The 18,806-nt window shown below is 37.7% G+C and overlaps 2 protein-coding genes and 1 long non-coding RNA gene across 5 annotated transcripts in view; 1 reads left to right on the top strand and 2 right to left on the bottom strand.

Moving 5' to 3' along the window:
* Window positions 1-946: 946 nt before the first annotated feature.
* LOC107758483 (GTP-binding protein 1-like) lies at window positions 947-10,723 on the top strand. The gene is made up of 12 exons (XM_016576215.1): window positions 947-1,135; window positions 1,950-2,050; window positions 3,881-4,229; window positions 4,684-4,807; window positions 4,906-5,020; window positions 5,108-5,252; window positions 5,338-5,520; window positions 6,615-6,750; window positions 6,842-7,020; window positions 7,133-7,297; window positions 7,614-7,652; window positions 9,543-10,723. The coding sequence occupies exons 1-12, from the start codon at window positions 947-949 to the stop codon at window positions 9,639-9,641; spliced, it is 1,824 nt and encodes a 607-aa protein (XP_016431701.1). The 3' UTR covers window positions 9,642-10,723.
* A 1,636-nt stretch (window positions 10,724-12,359) lies between these two features.
* LOC107758489 (uncharacterized) lies at window positions 12,360-15,788 on the bottom strand. The gene is made up of 2 exons (XR_001642032.1): window positions 15,652-15,788; window positions 12,360-13,384 (listed from the first exon to the last, which is right to left on the bottom strand). It is a non-coding gene; the product is annotated as an uncharacterized LOC107758489 (long non-coding RNA).
* Window positions 15,789-16,169: 381 nt separating this feature from the next.
* Window positions 16,170-18,806, bottom strand: part of LOC107758493 (small G protein signaling modulator 3-like) — an 11,174-nt gene continuing 8,537 nt past the window's right edge. For 2 of the 3 annotated variants that reach the window (XM_016576229.1, XM_016576228.1), the window contains exons 19-20: window positions 18,248-18,308; window positions 16,170-16,276 (exon numbers count right to left, since the gene is read on the bottom strand). In XM_016576229.1, coding sequence (XP_016431715.1) covers window positions 16,193-16,276; window positions 18,248-18,308 — 145 coding nt within the window. In that variant the 3' untranslated portion in view covers window positions 16,170-16,192. Of the gene's footprint in view, window positions 16,277-18,073; window positions 18,146-18,247; window positions 18,309-18,806 lie in introns of all 3 variants that reach the window. The other variant, XM_016576230.1, reaches the window with a different exon arrangement.

Raw genomic sequence — 18,806 nt, forward strand, 5'->3', positions numbered from 1 at the left:
TAACACGTTGCCTTTATAGGTCCAGAAACCTAAAGTGATGGTCCAGCCAGTATTTTATCACAAATACAATAAACATTATACAGTACAATACTTACATTACTTTATTATATCAGATGAACAATTAAGATTTAAATATCTGAAAGGTTTGAAATAAAATGTTAGGCTACCTGACTTGTTAGCCATCACTCAGATTCTTGCTGATAAATTTAGTAATTTAGTTCAATTAGATTACACAAGCAAGATAATCTGGTGACTCTTTTATGTATAATATTCTCGTTAAACGTTTTGTTGTAGCACGTGGATTCAGTTACTACACAACTGCGTGATGAAGACAACTATGTCCGTGTTCTACTCGCTCGTTTTTAAATAGCATACTGATATCCTTTATTAGTCTGACTCTTATTTTTTCAATTAATTGTTTTTTATTTATTTATTATTATTACTATTATTATTTATTTATTTTTCTGTCAATCTAAGTATGTACCAAAACAAACCTTGCGACTTTAGAACTAAATGTTGCATAATTAGCATTTTAATTATATTTTATTAGTAATGACATGCACCGCCCACGAACTTTCATTGGATAATAAAACACGTGATTATAATTCTGGAGAAAATGATTGGCCAAGACTGCTGATCAATAATTCATGAGAAGAAGAAAAACACACATGACTCATTTTCTAAACATTTCTAAATGTAACATTTAAACGGTGCACAGTGACAGATTGTCAGACTTTGGTGTACTCCATTATCAGCTTAGCGTGTTATTGTGATAGCAGTAATATGTAGCGATACTTGTTTATCTCGACGAGGCAGGTTTTAACCTAGTGGCGAGCGGCGTAACAGTCTGAATGCGTTAGTGCTGTATCAGCTTACAATTGTTCCCCCCAAAACCGATTCGTTTTATAGTTGTTTTAGCTTGATTTTAAAAACTGCTGCCCCAGAGATGGCATCAGCAGCGACGACGGATCCGGGTTTTAATCCCGGAGCCATAGGGTTACCAGAGTCTGTGGTCCCCGCTAGCATGTTTGCTCCAGCGCGGGGATGCGGCGAGGACGACGGGGCTGAGTGCTTCGAGGACGGGGAGATGTTCAACGGCGAGGCCGTGGATCTCGGCATTGACTTCTCCAGCAAGGTAACTTAGGCCTCAAATAGAGTCAGCCTAGTCGTAGTAAATTAATGCGTTTACAAAAATTATATTATTAGTAATGTGACTACACGTTGGAATTTTGAACTGGCAGTTATAATCATGTTATTTGATTTTCTTTACTGTTTGAGATTTTCACTGTTTTACGAGCTGACCACTGAGTGTTTGCATCTAACCTAAGCTAACCCGGCTATCTTTAGCGATATTTTTTTTAAACAAATTTCTTATCATCTGTATCCTATGCACCTGTCGTAGTGCTATATTAAAATATGGCTTTCTGATTTATCCATCTGTGTGGGGGTTTAGCTGTAAAGCAAGCTGATTATAGACTGCAAATCTGCATTAATTCCAATGAATGAAATATGGACAGTTTGTCAGTTGTGAAGAAACGACGACCTCACAACACAATACCTGATGAAATATCAGCGCAACACAGAGGGATTTCCCTTTAGAAGGAGGGAGACACGGAGGAGATAAATAGATCAGAGAATGAGGAAGTCCATTTTATGAATCGATTACTTTTTTTTTTGTTTTGGTTTATGGTCCCAAAGGTTTTAACACACTTTCATTTTCATAATTCAGTTAACATTTTCCTTCCTTGAAATAAGTTAACTGAATTAAAATATCATATATATTTCAACTAGTTGCCAAGGCATAGTTTCTCATTTTCATTTGGTTTAACTTGATGTACTAAAATATCTAAAGCTAAAACTGAAGGTAAATAAATAAATAAACATTATAAAAGACTAATACAAATGACAAAAACATACAACAAAATGACTAAAAATGTAACTAAAATGAGGCAGACCTCATCCTGTTGAGAGAGCGTGCCGAAGCTGGCGGCCAGGTCAGAGATTACCTTATTCGCCGTCGAGTGGGAGAAGCGGACTTCCTGGAGGTTAGGTGAGTGATGAGAAAAGTGACAGTTCAGTTTAACCAAAATAAACACTTGGTCTCATGTACTCATGGTTGCTCAAACATCATATACGTTTTTTTGTGGAACATAAAATGAGGTGTTCAGGAGAATGTCCAGGCTGCTGTTTTCCATGCAACGAATGTTGACAATGCAAAAGATCAAGAAAAGTTCATCCAAAAGAACAAGAATGTACACAACCTTTCAAAAGTTAATGAAAACTTCAGACATTAAATTGATAGAATGTGACAGTAAAGACATTTATAATGTTACTGAATTGTTTCAAATAAATGTAGTCCTTTGAACTATCTATTCATTACGGAATTATATCACTGTTTTCACATTATTAAGCTGCACAACTGTTTTCAGCATTGATAATAATAAGAAATGTTTCTTGAGCCGCACTTAGTATATTAGAATGATTTCTGAAGGATCATCTGACACAGAAGACTGGAGTACTGGCTGCTTTGCCATGACAGTAATACATAAAATTTTAAGATATATACAAATAGGTAAGTTATTTTAAACTGTAAATAATATTTCAAAATTTGACAGTTTTGATCAAATAAACACTGCCTTGGTGAGCAGAAGAGGCCAGGCTTGCTGTGATAGACGATGTTGATGGTGTTACCGGTGTTAAGCTGCATCACAGGTTACGTCACTTATGCACCGCCCCCCCACCGTCATTTAGATTTTTTTATAGTAGTAATAATCATTTAGTTCGGTTAGAAAACAGACACTACAATTTAAAAACTGAACGTGGCTGCTCAATGCAGCATGCCAAACGACAGTCACATCACAGATCAGCAGCAGGATTTCATTTATCACATGAGGAAAGTGAGTCGAGCTGACTGACAATAAAAGTGAGGAGAGGCAGACAAGATGATGGAAGAAGATTGATTCGAAACGAAATGCTAAAGCTCCTGTTTGGCAATATTTTGGTGTATTTTTATTTGTTTTGTTAATAAAAGCTCTGTTTCCTAGTGAGTTTGTCATTGTACTGCTTTATTGTTGTCCATTCAAGCACTTGGTGCGAAATTGCGGCTAATTCGAAAGTGAATGTAAAATGCGCACAGGGATTTATAAGCTATTTAAAAGCAAAGGAAATCAAGGAAAAGAGGGAAAACTCCAACGAACGAACACAAGCCCCCAGTGATACCGGTGTTCTGTCGATTTGTGCTACCTTCTCAGATTTTGCTACCTCCCATTAAAACAGTGGGTAGTACAATTCGACAACGAAAAATGCTACCTGTAAAATTATGGTTTATTAACATCTACACCTACCACAACCCTAAACCTACCCTTACAGTAATGCAAATACAGTAATTATGTGTTCTATTCGCGGTTGTAGCTAGAAGGGATACAGCTACAGGAAACCAACAATAGATAATTTTTCTACCTATTAGATAGTGTTTTATTAAAGTCTACACCTACCCCAACCCTAAACCTACCCTTACAGTAATGCAGATACATTAAATATTGTTGTTCAGCGTGAGAAAAAGGACGCAATATTGATGTGCGCATGCGCGGTAGGACGATCTGATGGCTAGGATAAAATGTCAGGACACCGATGTGTGTGTTGTCACACATCGATTAACCTGTGGGAAAATTTCCTCACTGTCACAACCCTATAAGAGACATCTTTCAAAAACATGTTAAAAACTTACCAACTCCAAACTTTTGAACAGTAGTGTAGCATATCAATGATTCATATGATTCATGCTCTATTATATTAAAGGGGCATCTTTAATATGTCTTCCAAGTTCTAAGAAGCTTTTACCTTATTGACTGTAGCCAAGTCATGATGGTGTTTTCCTCAGGGTGGCTGTAGTGGGGAATGTGGACGCCGGTAAGAGCACTCTGCTGGGTGTGCTGACTCATGGAGAGTTGGATAATGGACGTGGCTTTGCACGACAGAAGCTCTTCAGGCACAAGCATGAAATGGAGAGTGGCCGCACCAGCAGCGTGGGCAATGACATCCTGGGATTTGATCAAGAAGGCCAGGTAGTTAACAAGCCTGACAGTCACGGAGGCAGCCTGGATTGGACCAAGATCTGCGAGAAGTCTTCTAAAGTCATTACCTTTATTGACCTTGCTGGCCATGAGAAATACTTGAAGACTACTGTGTTTGGAATGACCGGCCATCTGCCTGATTTCTGCATGCTGATGGTAAGCTCCGTTTCAAAACCGAGTGAGCTGCCTTGATACTTCACAGGCAGCTTTGTTTCCTTCAATGGCAGCATCCTAACCAAATACGAGTGAGCCACATGAGAAATGACTAGACTCACTGTCGCTCACAGTTGATTTTTAATAGTCTGTCATTAGCATGTTGCTCAATACTCTAACAAGCACAACAAATACCGGTTAAAATAGTCCATTTTAAATTGTTATTTCATTAACTTTAAAAACAAAAACATTTTTTTAGTTCTGATTAAAATAAATTTGTAATAGACATTTCCTTCAGATGTGAATTTGGGCTAAAATGTGGCATAATTTTGGACCGAACTTCATGTTGGGAGCACATTTATGAGACCAAAGTGGGCAGCCTATTAGGTTTTGTAACAGAGTGCTCTAATGATTGTTGAAAATCTTTAAATTTACTCCATTTTTCTCTCTTGCACAGATTGGAAGTAATGCAGGAATTGTTGGCATGACCAAAGAGCACCTGGGTTTGGCATTAGCTCTCAATGTTCCTGTCTTTGTGGTGGTTACAAAGATTGACATGTGTCCAGCTAATATTCTTCAAGGTGAACCATAATAACGCCATTGCTTAAGCGACTGTAAATTATGGAAAGTGGTAGGTACTGCCATACTAATGAACACTAATGTAACACTGTCTTTTCAGAGACCTTGAAGCTCCTGCAGAAGATATTAAAGTCTCCAGGATGCAGAAAGATCCCTGTCCTAGTCCAGAACACAGACGATGTCATCGTCACAGCATCCAATTTCAGTTCTGAGAGGTGATGCCCCACAACACACGTTTTTGCTTATCGCTGACTTTTAACCCAGTTATTCTGCAGACTCGCATATATTTGTTTGTTTTGTAGAATATGCCCCATCTTCCAGATCTCTAACGTCACAGGAGAAAACATGGACCTGCTGAAGATGTTCTTGAACCTGCTCTCCTCCAGAAGCTCATTCAAAGACCACGAGCCTGCCGAGTTCCAGATAGACGACACCTATTCAGTACCTGTAAGCACGCTGTCTATCTCCGTTTATATATTTATATGTGTCCCCTCTCTCAACAGTCCAATTGTTGTTGTTTTTTTTGGGCCAGGGTGTAGGAACAGTAGTGTCTGGGACCACGTTACGAGGGCTGATTCGACTGAATGACACTTTGCTTCTTGGACCAGACCCTTTGGGCGCTTTCCTCTCCATCACTGTCAAATCCATTCACCGCAAGAGGATGCCTGTGAAAGAGGTCCGCGGTGGACAGACGGCCTCTTTTGCTCTGAAAAAGGTATGTAGTGTGGGTTCCAAACTAAATGGAATGAAATATTTAGGAGCCAAATTTACTCTTTCCCCGCCAGAGTTTTTGAACAAAAAGTTGCCAGCCACCGCCAGCATTTTTGATAAATTTCTCTCAAATATCATGGCCCCCAGAATATTTTGTTGTATTGAATATCTGAACATGCAATACATCAAAATGAAGAACAGAGCCTCTACTTTTAAACAAAAAAATCAGTTTTATTCTTTTTTTTTTTTTTATCAACATTTTAATGTAGATAAGTTTAATTAATTTAAGCAACTGAGAAAATCGCATTTTTATCAAATACTACATATGGATCATATTCATTACGATGATCAAAGCAAATATGCAGTAGGTCACTTCCGTCAGCACCCCCAAAGCTTGCACAGTACTTCACAGTACCACTTCCTGGATCGACATTTCACTCCGTAACATTAGGCAGTTTTCATTTATATGCTGGTTGTTGTTGATGATCGCATTATTTTTCATATGCATCTGCTTAGATATGAGATCGCTTGTTTCTGCGTCTTCCTCTGGCGTGTTTTTGATCAGGAGATTCTGGATTCATTCAGGAGATGCGTAATAGCGCCCCCGAGTGTGTAACAGTGAAACCACGGAAACCTGGAAAATTCTGTTTGGCGGGGAAAGTGTTAATTTAGTTGACAAATTACAGAATTGTTCAATAAAGATGGTTGTTCCGAAGTTCCCAGATGACGTTGTCTCTTTAGTGATCCTGATTATATTTGTGACATAAATATATAGATAAACTGTTTTGTAAGAATATTTATACCTGTTTGGAAACAAATGCTGTTTAAATTACAGTTGGACCTCACTGCTAAATGTTGTGAATATGTATTATTAATTACAACTAACAGTTCCTGATTGATTTTACATCGGACATAACGGAATCATTAGTTCAGTAAGAGATTAGTTTGCAAGCGATTTACTCCGAATCCGATTCGCTCAGTCAGTGAATCGTTTTGACCGACACATTAAAAGCTGGTTCTGAATCATTTGTTCATGAATAGGATCTCGTATATCTTGCTGTTCATTACAACATTCCTCCTCATTTCTCTGTCCTTCAGATCAAGCGCTCTTCAATAAGGAAGGGCATGGTCATGGTGTCACCACGATTAAACCCGCAGGCATACTGGGAGTTTGAGGCAGAGATACTAGTTTTACATCACCCGACGACCATCTCGCCTAGATATCAAGCAATGGGTGAGATAAACATGCACTTGCACGCTCTTAAATGCAAATACGTGAGATTTGCCTCTAACCATTTCTCTCACTTGTCTCTTCCTTCCCACAGTGCACTGCGGTAGCATCAGGCAAACAGCCACAATCCTCTCTATGACCAGTGACTGCTTACGCACAGGAGACAAAGCTACCGTACACTTCCGCTTCATTAAAACCCCAGAGTACCTGCACATAGACCAGAGGCTCGTGTTCAGAGAGGGAAGAACCAAAGCTGTGGGCACCATCACGAAGGTCAGCTTCATGGGGCATAAGACTTTGAGGGTGTAGGCTACAACCCAATGCCGGGAAGTGTTTCAGTATTATCTGGCTAGCAGGTGATCACTTTTGTTCCTTTGGCTTGTAGTTGCTCCTGTCAACAAATAATCAGCCGTCAAACTCGAAACCTCCGCAAATCAAGATGCAGTCAACAAAGAAAGCCCCAGCTAGAAGAGAGGATGGAGTGGCCCCGTCCAATGAGGAGAGCGCTAGCACAGGATCGCCAGCCGCCCAGCAAAACGTACCACAACAGGTAATAACAACAAACGAGGGGAAGAATACTAAATATAAGGTGTGCAATGCTCAGATGTATAAGTACTGGCAATTTCCTGCTGTGTTTTGTCTGATCTGTCTGGTCTAATAGCTTTCTATCACTTTTTTCCCTTTCCTCCACATGTTTTCATTTTCCTTTTGATTCTCACATGAAATATTTACTTTGCTTCACCTACATCATGCTCTTCTGTTGCTTTTCTTCTCCTGTGCTTTCATTTCATCCCTCTTTATTTCCCATAAATTGCTCCGTTTTTGCTTTCGTTTACCTTTTTGTTTCACACTTCTTACTGCTTCAGGCAGAAATGGAGGAAGACCCTCAAAACAAAGAGAACAAGGTAAAACCAGGGACAGCAAGTGACTCACTCATTCCCAAGACTGCTAATTACCCCCTCACAGGAACTGTGCTGTTTATAGAGTCTCAACATCCTGAAAGCACAGTGCATGATGCATCATTTACCCAAATGATACTGTGGCATGGAAATGAGTGAGGCTTGTGACCAGGAGGGTGTCGTGTTTAATATTCGCTAGTTTGGGAGTTGTCTCAGTGCACAAGATAATGAACACTGTAGTGTTCCTGTAACTGTGCATTTAGGCACAGATTGGTATTTTGTGTGATGGTTCTAATTTTCTTGGGCAATGAATAATTGGATGGATTTTAATTTTGTTGAAATTAGATTTTTAGACATTTACCTCTATATATATATATATATATATATATAATATTATTATTATTATTATTATTTTTTTGAAATATGCATGTGACATATTAAAGTTTTTGTGTGGTATTTAAAAGATTTGCATTTTTTAAACATTTGCAATTTTTTTTTTTGTTTTAAGTATTTTATAGAGGTGAAATTATAGAGGTGAAGGTAAATTTAAAAATATACAATTTAATTTTGAATGAATTTACCATTTCAAAAGCTGAAACATTTAAATTATTTTAAATTGATCCATCTAGAATTCAAATGAACAAAATTCCAAATCTTTTTTTAATTTTTATAGCTGCATAGAAAATTTAAATGTGGTTATATTTGCAAATCAAATATTTATTGATATTTATCAGTAATCAAAAATCAAATATATTAATATTTATTAAAGGAGAACTACCATTGTTATTTTAGTATGAAACAGTTTTTTTATTAATATTTTGAATTAGTTTTCAATTTTGTATTTTGTTTTTATTTACATTTTAATTACAATTTTATGAATTATGTTTGTTTGTGTTTATTTTTATTAGATTTTTTAACGTCAATATAGTTTAACATTTTTATTTCAGTTTTAGTTCTTTTGGTACATCAATTTAAACTGAAAAGAGAAATGTTGCTGTAGCAACTAGCTGAAATAAAATAAGTTAAAGTTGTAGTTTAAATATTTCATTTCAGTTCATGGTTTTAGTTATAGGTTTCATTAAAGGTGGTGTAAGTGATTTCTGGTAGCCAAGGTTGATATTTCAAATCACCAAAACAAACACGCCCCTACCTCAAAAGGGTCTCGCTCCTATTTTGATAGCTCCACCCCACACATGCAACCCAGGCAACGATTAGTTCTGTGAAACAAAGCAAAACCAATGTTACACCGTGTCTACACCGGACGCGAGTGGCGTGGCGTGACAAAATACCATAGAACTCATTATAATCAGGTACTAGACAGATAGCTGTTGCGGCGCAGACACGGTGTTACTTGCCTATCGAGAAGAAACAAAGCAACCTCGGCGTCCGATCGCAGGCCTTCCGCTCCTTGAGTTCTCTCCAGCGCTGGAAAGCTGATTCGATATTTACACGGGTCCTACTTGTCTTATCGTAAGCCTTTTTTAGTTCCGCAGACGTTGTCCTCTTTTGTTTTTTATCCGCCATCATATCTTTCTGTCGTCGCTCAGCTCGGCTAATGTCCGTCGCCGTCCTCCTGTGCACTGAGCACTCTCTCTTCCACACATCAGGAGTAGACACGCCCCTTACTGCTGATTGGCTACAAGTTTGTTTTGGTACTCGGCCCGACTCAGTTTTCTGAAGCGTTTTTGAAAAAATACATACCCCACCTTTAACTGTATTAACCCTGTAAACTACATGTACTTACTGTGTAATTTATGCTGTGGTGCTGCTTATTATTAGTGTTATATGTTTTACTGCTGCAGTATAAAGTGGTAGATGTTGCCATAGCAGGATCAAGTGTAAAGTTTTCAAGGTCAACAATCATCTTATAACTTCTTTTCTCCTGTCTTCTTGTAGCCAAAGTCTGGAGGCAGAAGACGAGGAGGTCAGCGGCACAAAGGCAAACCTCAAAGCAATTCCGCAGTGACCCTCGCTGGTACGGTCGGGGGCTGCTAAAGAGTCCAGCTCAACCTCCATGTTTTACTCGCGTCTTTCACCTGCCCACAAGGACCAGACCAGACCACTTTGATGACAAGGCTTAAGAGTTCACAGAACCAACTTGCACATTGTTTTGTGAATTTTAATTTATTATAAGATGTGCGTGTGTTCGTAGACTGTATATACCGTAAATTGAGACTATAGGACACATACTGCATAGTGGTTCTGTTTTGGCTGTAAATGTCAACATAAGAAGGATACATTTTAAGTCCATTCTTCTTGCTGAACATGACATCATGTACTTGCTCTATGACTGTCATTATTATCACATTTTTAGGATAATCCCAATGGAAATGATGTAAAGCTCTGGCGGCTGAACTCTTCATTATGTAGCTAACTGTTTTTAAGGGACTATTAACGAGACCTGTCACACAATTGCGTTTAATTTGAATTAGCATTGTTATTGTGGACCATGACTATAAGAACTGGATGCATTCCTGATGCTTTCGGTAGGTGTTAAGACCTGAATTCAGTGGGGGCTGAGGACACTGTAACTAAAGTTTGCTGGCAGCTAGTTTAGTGTGAAATGTGAATTGGCAATTAAACACGCATTGAAATCTAATCACACTCATTGCTAATTACCTCATATTACAGTTTATTTACACTTGCCCAAATCCTTTGTCAAGCTGAGCAAATCACTCGTGTTATCAGGCCTTACAGACTTGGCTCAGGATCTGGGAACATACTCAACTTATCAAATAAGATACTTCAGAGTACCCAGTGAAATATACACAGAGCAAGGGATGAAGAACAGAATGTAGATCTTGAGGTTATAAAATGTGTATAATAGTTCATGATTGGGAAACTTTACAAACCAGTGCCAGTTGTTCTTAAGAAAGAAAAAAAGTTGTATTAACCTTTTTTCCAGCTGTGATCTATAGGCCTTCAGAACACTTGCTGTAATTTCTTTCAGATGGTTTTACTGTTTATTGAGCTTTAGTATTCACACCCTAGTGGCAATATACCTGGACCATTCTCTGCGTTTTCATGTGAAACTCATTTTCCACTACCAATATACAAATAAACTGATGTTCACAATATCAGCAGTGTGTGATTCTTGTTATGCTAGTTTTGCTTAGTTGGGCTATCTAGTCCAGGGGTCTTCAACCTTTGTTAGACCAAATACCCCAGGGATCTCTGTTGTATACCATTACTGATGTCTAGCATTTTAAATGTACATTCCGAGACAATGAATCATTTAGTTGTTTAGTTGACATGCACTGAAAAATCCACCCCATTTTCTAAATAATTTTATAGATCTTCTTGTGAATACTTCATGCATGTTTTATTTTTACAAAATGTCACAACTCGGTCTTCCAGTCTTTTCTCTCATGGGGAATGTCAGACTTCTCCAATCAATCTGCTTAAAGGGATAGCTCACCAAAAAATGAAAATCTTGTCATAATTTACTTGTTTTTTCAACCCCGTATAAGTGTATTTCTTCAGTTGAACACAAAAGAATATATGGATTATATGTCAATACAACTGCATCACATTGTTCCAGGAGCTTGAGGACACTGTGCTTGCATTTGTGCACCAGAGAGCAATGGTGGATTTATGATAGCCTGCAAGTCACAATACAGTCACTGGCACTTTTGTCTTAAATGGACAGTTCACCTAAAAATGGCAATTCTGTCATCAGCATCACATCATTTCAAACCTGTATGACTTTCTCTGTGAAACACAAAAGAATATATTTTGAAAAAAAAAAAAAAAAAGGGACCCCATTGACTTCCATAGTATTTTGTCCATACTGTGGAAGTCGATGGGGACCAACAACTGTGTTTGGTTCCATATTTTTCTAAATATCTTGTGTTCAACAGAAAAAAAAGAAACTGAAACTGGAATAACCTAAAGGTAAGTAAATGATGACAGAATTTTTATTTGAACAATTTTTGGGTGAACTATACCTTTAAAATCAGTCCTTTCTTACAATAGACTGCAAGCTATCATTCAGATCTGCCTCAATTCAGTCAACCACAGTGGGTAGAACCAAGCCTATGCCCAACATTTTTTTTTAAATAATCCCTTTTCAATGTTGTGGTATCCTTTAGTGTAACCCAGGAGATTGAATGGTTTTCTTGACAATAATCATCGTTGTCAGTTCATTCATGCAGGTGTCTAGTTAAACTTTTATCTTGAGTTTGTAGGTTGCAGGAAGGCATCTACGCCTGAAACAAATTCATTTGAACATGATTTATTTATTTTCTTATTATGAAATAGCGAGTTGAATAAAGGCTTTTAATACTTTTTTTTGAAAGGCGCCTTTGATCAATTGTGGTATTTTTTCCAATAATCAATTTCGCTTGAATGTACTATATGTCACAATACAGAAGATCTGTCTTCTGTTTTATTGTGACTACAATACATATTTTTCACAAAAACATGAGTTTAAAACATCTCAAATTGAAGACCTCTGGGATTATGCCTAGTGGCACTTGTGGGAACAATTCCACATTTAACAAGTCTCTCTCACACACACACACACACACACACACACACAAAAAGACAAAAGCACAAATTCTTACAGATATAGATTTTTATTTAAGTACACATTATCAGTGATCGTGGATATGATCTAACGCCCTGCGAGTTTGGTCATGCTCAACCATTACAGACTAGTTTTTGGTTCAAAACAACCATGTCTACCAATTACAAGAACTTTAAAATGGACCCTTTTTCTTTCACTTACTCTAACATCTGCAGGCTCTTGCAGAGAAGACACACACAGCTCTTCTGCGTCACTCATTCAGAGCGGCCCATTATGACTCCATGTAGACTGCAGTGCAGCACTGGACCGTCTTCTATTTCACATCTCAAAAAAAAAAAGAAAAGCTAAATAATAGTTTTCTCTTCTTTATACTTTACATGGTTTATAAGAAATAGCAAAATATGTAACACAAAGCTGATTCATTGCCACACCAACAACACCGAATCATCAGTGATGCCCTTCATGTTGAGGCAGAAGTGTTTTAATGCTGCAGTCTGAACTACACACGAGAGAAAGAGACCTGACTGTAGTGAATGAGTTTCATCATTAGTTTACTGTGGATGTAATGGGATGTTACGGATGTGGGGTGGTATTATTCAGCTATTTTGGAAACAATCATAATTGGAAAGTCCTCTGAAGATAATGAAAATGTGTTTAATCTCTGATTGTACATGTCTGATATACACAAACGTGATCATTCAGACACTGAGTAAGCTCTTCAAGACAATCCTTCCGGAGCATAAGAGCTGGACTGACATCTTTCCCACTATCCAGAGATCACCAAGAGTAAAGGGACAAAAGGGTGCAAATCCTACATTCATTCATGACCACTCTAGTCGTGCCCCAAATGGTGCAACATTTATTTAGCTTCGGAGGAGAGGAAGTGTTTGCAGGTAGTCCTTAGTCTGATTCTGTGTGAAATCTTGGCAAAGAACTCCTCCTTTGTACAGACAGAGTCACAAAAAGTGAAACTATTGTGCCAAGACACACAAACACTCAACAATGCAGCCATGTGACATAAAGCTGTACAACGAATGAACATGAATTTCACGTGTGATGCCTGTTTTCTGCAGATGGAGAGTGATTTGGTCTATGTGTTTGCAGCTCACAGGAGGCGTGTGATGGTTTAGCCATCAATGTCCCAGCTGAAGAGGTGATGTTTCACCAACATGTCCTGAACTCCCTCCTTCAGAGGCCTCTGCTCCTTCTCCTGGAAAAAGAGTGGGGTAGAGTGAGCCATTCGGTAACGTGTCTTCACATCTGCACTCCGCTGATTAAATGATGCTCCGTTGCCTCGAATGGCTGAACTAATTAAAAACAAATGGCTATGCTCAGCATTCCTGCTGATTTTCATGACTATCCTGCTGTAATTAAACATGGCACTCTATCAGTGCTTGAGAGCTCAAGACAAGAAGGTCACGTGACATGAGAAGCACAGTGCACTAACACCACATCTAAAGGTCAGAGCGGAAATTCCTCTACAAGCTAATATTAGCGCTAATGGTCTCATGTTTCAGGTGAATGTGGAGTCACTGAGGAATTCTCAACACCAGGTAATGCCTCCCAGTGCTACTTCCAGACAACAACTTCCATCAGCATCAAGTCTAAATCCAGACTGAAGAGAGGATGTTGAATTCATAATCGCAATATCATTCCGTTAAACACCTGGCAATTCCCACCCTGAATGTGACTGCAACTTATCGCAGGAAGTCTGTCTTGACACCCAGACTATTCACCCCTGCAACCTTTTCACACCAAGTCTGAATTTATGCATGACAAGATTTTGAATTAAACTATAAATTCCTATCCCAAAAGGACTTTTCAAATGTTAAGATGTCAATAAATAAATGTATTAAAAAAAAAATTGAGAGTGGCATCTTCTGATGAGTTTTCATTAACATATTATAATATTTAACACTACAATTCAAAAGTTTATAATCAGAAAGATTTTTTTTAAAGAAACAAATACTTTATTCAGCAAGGACGCATTAAATTGATCAAAAGTAACAGTAAAGACACTTGGAAATAAATGTTGTTCTTTTGAACTTTCTATTCATCAAAGAATCCTGAAAAAATATAGAAAAATATTAAGCAGCACAACTACAACTGTTTTCAGCACTGATAATAATAATGTTTCCTGAGCATCAAATCATCATATTTGAGTGATTTCTGAAGGATCATGTGACACTGAAGACTGGAGTAACAATGCTGAAAAATTAGCTTTGTCATCAAATGAATAAATATATTTGAAAATATATTAAAATAGAAAACAATTCCTAAAACATTTTAATAATCCTTAACAATAAATTTGACTGCATTATGGAAATAAAGTTCTTTTGAACTTTCTATTCATCAAAGAATCCTGAAAAAATATAGAAAAATATTAAGCAGCACAACTACAACTGTTTTCAGCACTGATAATAATAATAATGTTTCCTGAGCATCAAATCATCATATTTGAGTGATTTCTGACGGATCATGTGACACTGAAGACTGGAGTAACAATGCTGAAAAATTAGCTTTGTCATCAAATGAATAAATATATTTTAAAATATATTAAAATAGAAAACAATTCCTAAAACATTTTAATAATCCTTAACAATAAATTTGACTGCATTATTGATCAAATAAATGCAACCTTGCTAAAAGATTTCTTTCAAAAACAAATTATTTAATTCTTTTATCCAGATGATTAAAATGTAAAAAGTGATTAAACAATCTAAAAAAAACAAAAAAAAACAGTATTAGTTTCATTGTGAATAGTTTTGGGACCAGTTGCATAAACTTAGCCACCATGTTAAGACTGTCTTAAGAACTAGTTTGATCAACTAGCAGCTGTCAAGGGGTAATCAGTCTTACTTTCCCAATACAAATACAAGAACAATCTACCTTTTCATAACTGAATATAAAAAGTTATGACCAGTCTTGAAAACAAATTAGGTGACTCATTTTTAAAGACTAGTCTAAAGAGTTTATGCAACCGGCCCCTGGCTGGAGCAAAATTAGTTTTTGCCATTTAGTTACATAGGACTTGGTGTGAGCAGGCCTTTATCTTTCAAAGCACACTGGGATACAAGCATCTATCTGAACTAAACATAATGGAGAGCAGTATTTGCTTTAGAGTTTCATTAGCATTCAAGCTGCTGAACTGGTTTTTAAAGGTTTAGTTGGCATTATGTGAAGCCACTATGTAAACAGCAGTGAACAGGAGAGCAGAACACACCAAGCACTACTACTACCACCACTGACTGCTTCCGCAGCTAATTATCAAGCAGCAGGCTAGTAACTAGTTGCCAGCATTACCTAGAGGTCCCAACTAAAGAGGTGATGTTGGACCAAGACATCCACCACTTCTGATTTGAGAACAGGAGACTTCTGGAATGGCAGACAAACACGCAGACGCATGTTAGCCTATGTGTGTGTGGGAGGACACGTGAGACGTTGAGTGAATGCGAGGAGGAAGTGCCAATCTCTCACCTCTTTTTTGGTAGGCAGCTCACAGTCTTGGGAGAGACTGAAGGCAAACTTTGAGAGAACTCTGAAAGTAGCACATACAAACCCATGTCAGTAATACACTCCAACTCAACCAAAATAACATTTATGGCTGTCATTTTAGCATACAGGATTGACCAATTATTTCAGATCATTTAGTAATGATTCATTCAGACCAATTTGTGAACTGAATTTGCTCAAAAAAATAAAGTGATCTCTATGGCTCTTGGAGCACTGTTTTGGAGCACACTGCCTTATAGATAACCTTAAAGGTGACATATCATGAAAATCTGACTTTTCCAGGTTTTAAGAGCTATAATCAGGTCCCCGGTGCATCTACCAACCAAGGAAACGTGAAAAAGATTAACCCAGTAACTTTGTTTTGGTAAGCCTTTTTTTGCAAGCGTCAGAGAAAACGAGCGCGTCAGATTTTGCTCCCTTGGTGACGTGGCAAAGGGATCTCATTGTAATATTACCGCCCCTTAATCTGTAAGTTTTTTGCAGCTCACAGGAGGCGTGTGATGGTTTAGCCATCAATGTCCCAGCTGAAGAGGTGATGTTTCACCAACATGTCCTGAACTCCCTCCTTCAGAGGCCTCTGCTCCTTCTCCTGGAAAAAGAGTGGGGTAGAGTGAGCCATTCGGTAACGTGTCTTCACATCTGCACTCCGCTGATTAAATGATGCTCCGTTGCCTCGAATGGCTGAACTAATTAAAAACAAATGGCTATGCTCAGCATTCCTGCTGATTTTCATGACTATCCTGCTGTAATTAAACATGGCACTCTATCAGTGCTTGAGAGCTCAAGACAAGAAGGTCACGTGACATGAGAAGCACAGTGCACTAACACCACATCTAAAGGTCAGAGCGGAAATTCCTCTACAAGCTAATATTAGCGCTAATGGTCTCATGTTTCAGGTGAATGTGGAGTCACTGAGGAATTCTCAACACCAGGTAATGCCTCCCAGTGCTACTTCCAGACAACAACTTCCATCAGCATCAAGTCTAAATCCAGACTGAAGAGAGGATGTTGAATTCATAATCGCAATATCATTCCGTTAAACACCTGGCAATTCCCACCCTGAATGTGACTGCAACTTATCGCAGGAAGTCTGTCTTGACACCCAGACTATTCACCCCTGCAACCTTTTCACACCAAGTCTGAATTTATGCATGACAAGATTTTGAATTAAACTATAAATTCCTATCCCAAAAGGACTTTTCAAATGTTAAGATGTCAATAAATAAATGTATTAAAAAAAAAATTGAGAGTGGCATCTTCTGATGAGTTTTCATTAACATATTATAATATTTAACACTACAATTCAAAAGTTTATAATCAGAAAGATTTTTTTTAAAGAAACAAATACTTTATTCAGCAAGGACGCATTAAATTGATCAAAAGTAACAGTAAAGACACTTGGAAATAAATGTTGTTCTTTTGAACTTTCTATTCATCAAAGAATCCTGAAAAAATATAGAAAAATATTAAGCAGCACAACTACAACTGTTTTCAGCACTGATAATAATAATAATGTTTCCTGAGCATCAAATCATCATATTTGAGTGATTTCTGAAGGATCATGTGACACTGAAGACTGGAGTAACAATGCTGAAAAATTAGCTTTGTCATCAAATGAATAAATATATTTGAAAATATATTAAAATAGAAAACAATTCCTAAAACATTTTAATAATCCTTAACAATAAATTTGACTGCATTATTGATCAAATAAATGCAACCTTGCTAAAAGATTTCTTTCAAAAACAAATTATTTAATTCTTTTATCCAGATGATTAAAATGTAAAAAGTGATTAAACAATCTAAAAAAAACAAAAAAAAACAGTATTAGTTTCATTGTGAATAGTTTTGGGACCAGTTGCATAAACTTAGCCACCATGTTAAGACTGTCTTAAGAACTAGTTTGATCAACTAGCAGCTGTCAAGGGGTAATCAGTCTTACTTTCCCAATACAAATACAAGAACAATCTACCTTTTCATAACTGAATATAAAAAGTTATGACCAGTCTTGAAAACAAATTAGGTGACTCATTTTTAAAGACTAGTCTAAAGAGTTTATGCAACCGGCCCCTGGCTGGAGCAAAATTAGTTTTTGCCATTTAGTTACATAGGACTTGGTGTGAGCAGGCCTTTATCTTTCAAAGCACACTGGGATACAAGCATCTATCTGAACTAAACATAATGGAGAGCAGTATTTGCTTTAGAGTTTCATTAGCATTCAAGCTGCTGAACTGGTTTTTAAAGGTTTAGTTGGCATTATGTGAAGCCACTATGTAAACAGCAGTGAACAGGAGAGCAGAACACACCAAGCACTACTACTACCACCACTGACTGCTTCCGCAGCTAATTATCAAGCAGCAGGCTAGTAACTAGTTGCCAGCATTACCTAGAGGTCCCAACTAAAGAGGTGATGTTGGACCAAGACATCCACCACTTCTGATTTGAGAACAGGAGACTTCTGGAATGGCAGACAAACACGCAGACGCATGTTAGCCTATGTGTGTGTGGGAGGACACGTGAGACGTTGAGTGAATGCGAGGAGGAAGTGCCAATCTCTCACCTCTTTTTTGGTAGGCAGCTCACAGTCTTGGGAGAGACTGAAGGCAAACTTTGAGAGAACTCTGAAAGTAGCACATACAAACCCATGTCAGTAATACACTCCAACTCAACCAAAATAACATTTATGGCTGTCATTTTAGCATACAGGATTGACCAATTATTTCAGATCATTTAGTAATGATTCATTCAGACCAATTTGTGAACTGAATTTGCTCAAAAAAATAAAGTGATCTCTATGGCTCTTGGAGCACTGTTTTGGAGCACACTGCCTTATAGATAACCTTAAAGGTGACATATCATGAAAATCTGACTTTTCCAGGTTTTAAGAGCTATAATCAGGTCCCCGGTGCATCTACCAACCAAGGAAACGTGAAAAAGATTAACCCAGTAACTTTGTTTTGGTAAGCCTTTTTTTGCAAGCGTCAGAGAAAACGAGCGCGTCAGATTTTGCTCCCTTGGTGACGTGGCAAAGGGATCTCATTGTAATATTACCGCCCCTTAATCTGTAAGTTTCCACCCACAGCGTCGTCATTGTGTTTTCGCAAGCGACAATGGTGTAC

Source organism: Sinocyclocheilus rhinocerous, unplaced genomic scaffold, assembly GCF_001515625.1.
Source record: "Sinocyclocheilus rhinocerous isolate Xijiao unplaced genomic scaffold, SAMN03320098_v1.1 scaffold83, whole genome shotgun sequence".
NCBI lineage: Eukaryota > Metazoa > Chordata > Actinopteri > Cypriniformes > Cyprinidae > Sinocyclocheilus > Sinocyclocheilus rhinocerous.

Bases quoted from the DNA above. Each gene is read 5' to 3' on its own strand.
- LOC107758483 (XM_016576215.1), top strand. From the start codon at position 947: ATGGCATCAGCAGCGACGACGGATCCGGGTTTTAATCCCGGAGCCATA. The intron at 4,230-4,683 runs GTAAGCTCCGTT...TCTCTTGCACAG, and splicing joins CTGATTTCTGCATGCTGATG to ATTGGAAGTAATGCAGGAAT. The intron at 7,298-7,613 runs GTAATAACAACA...TTACTGCTTCAG, and splicing joins AGCAAAACGTACCACAACAG to GCAGAAATGGAGGAAGACCC.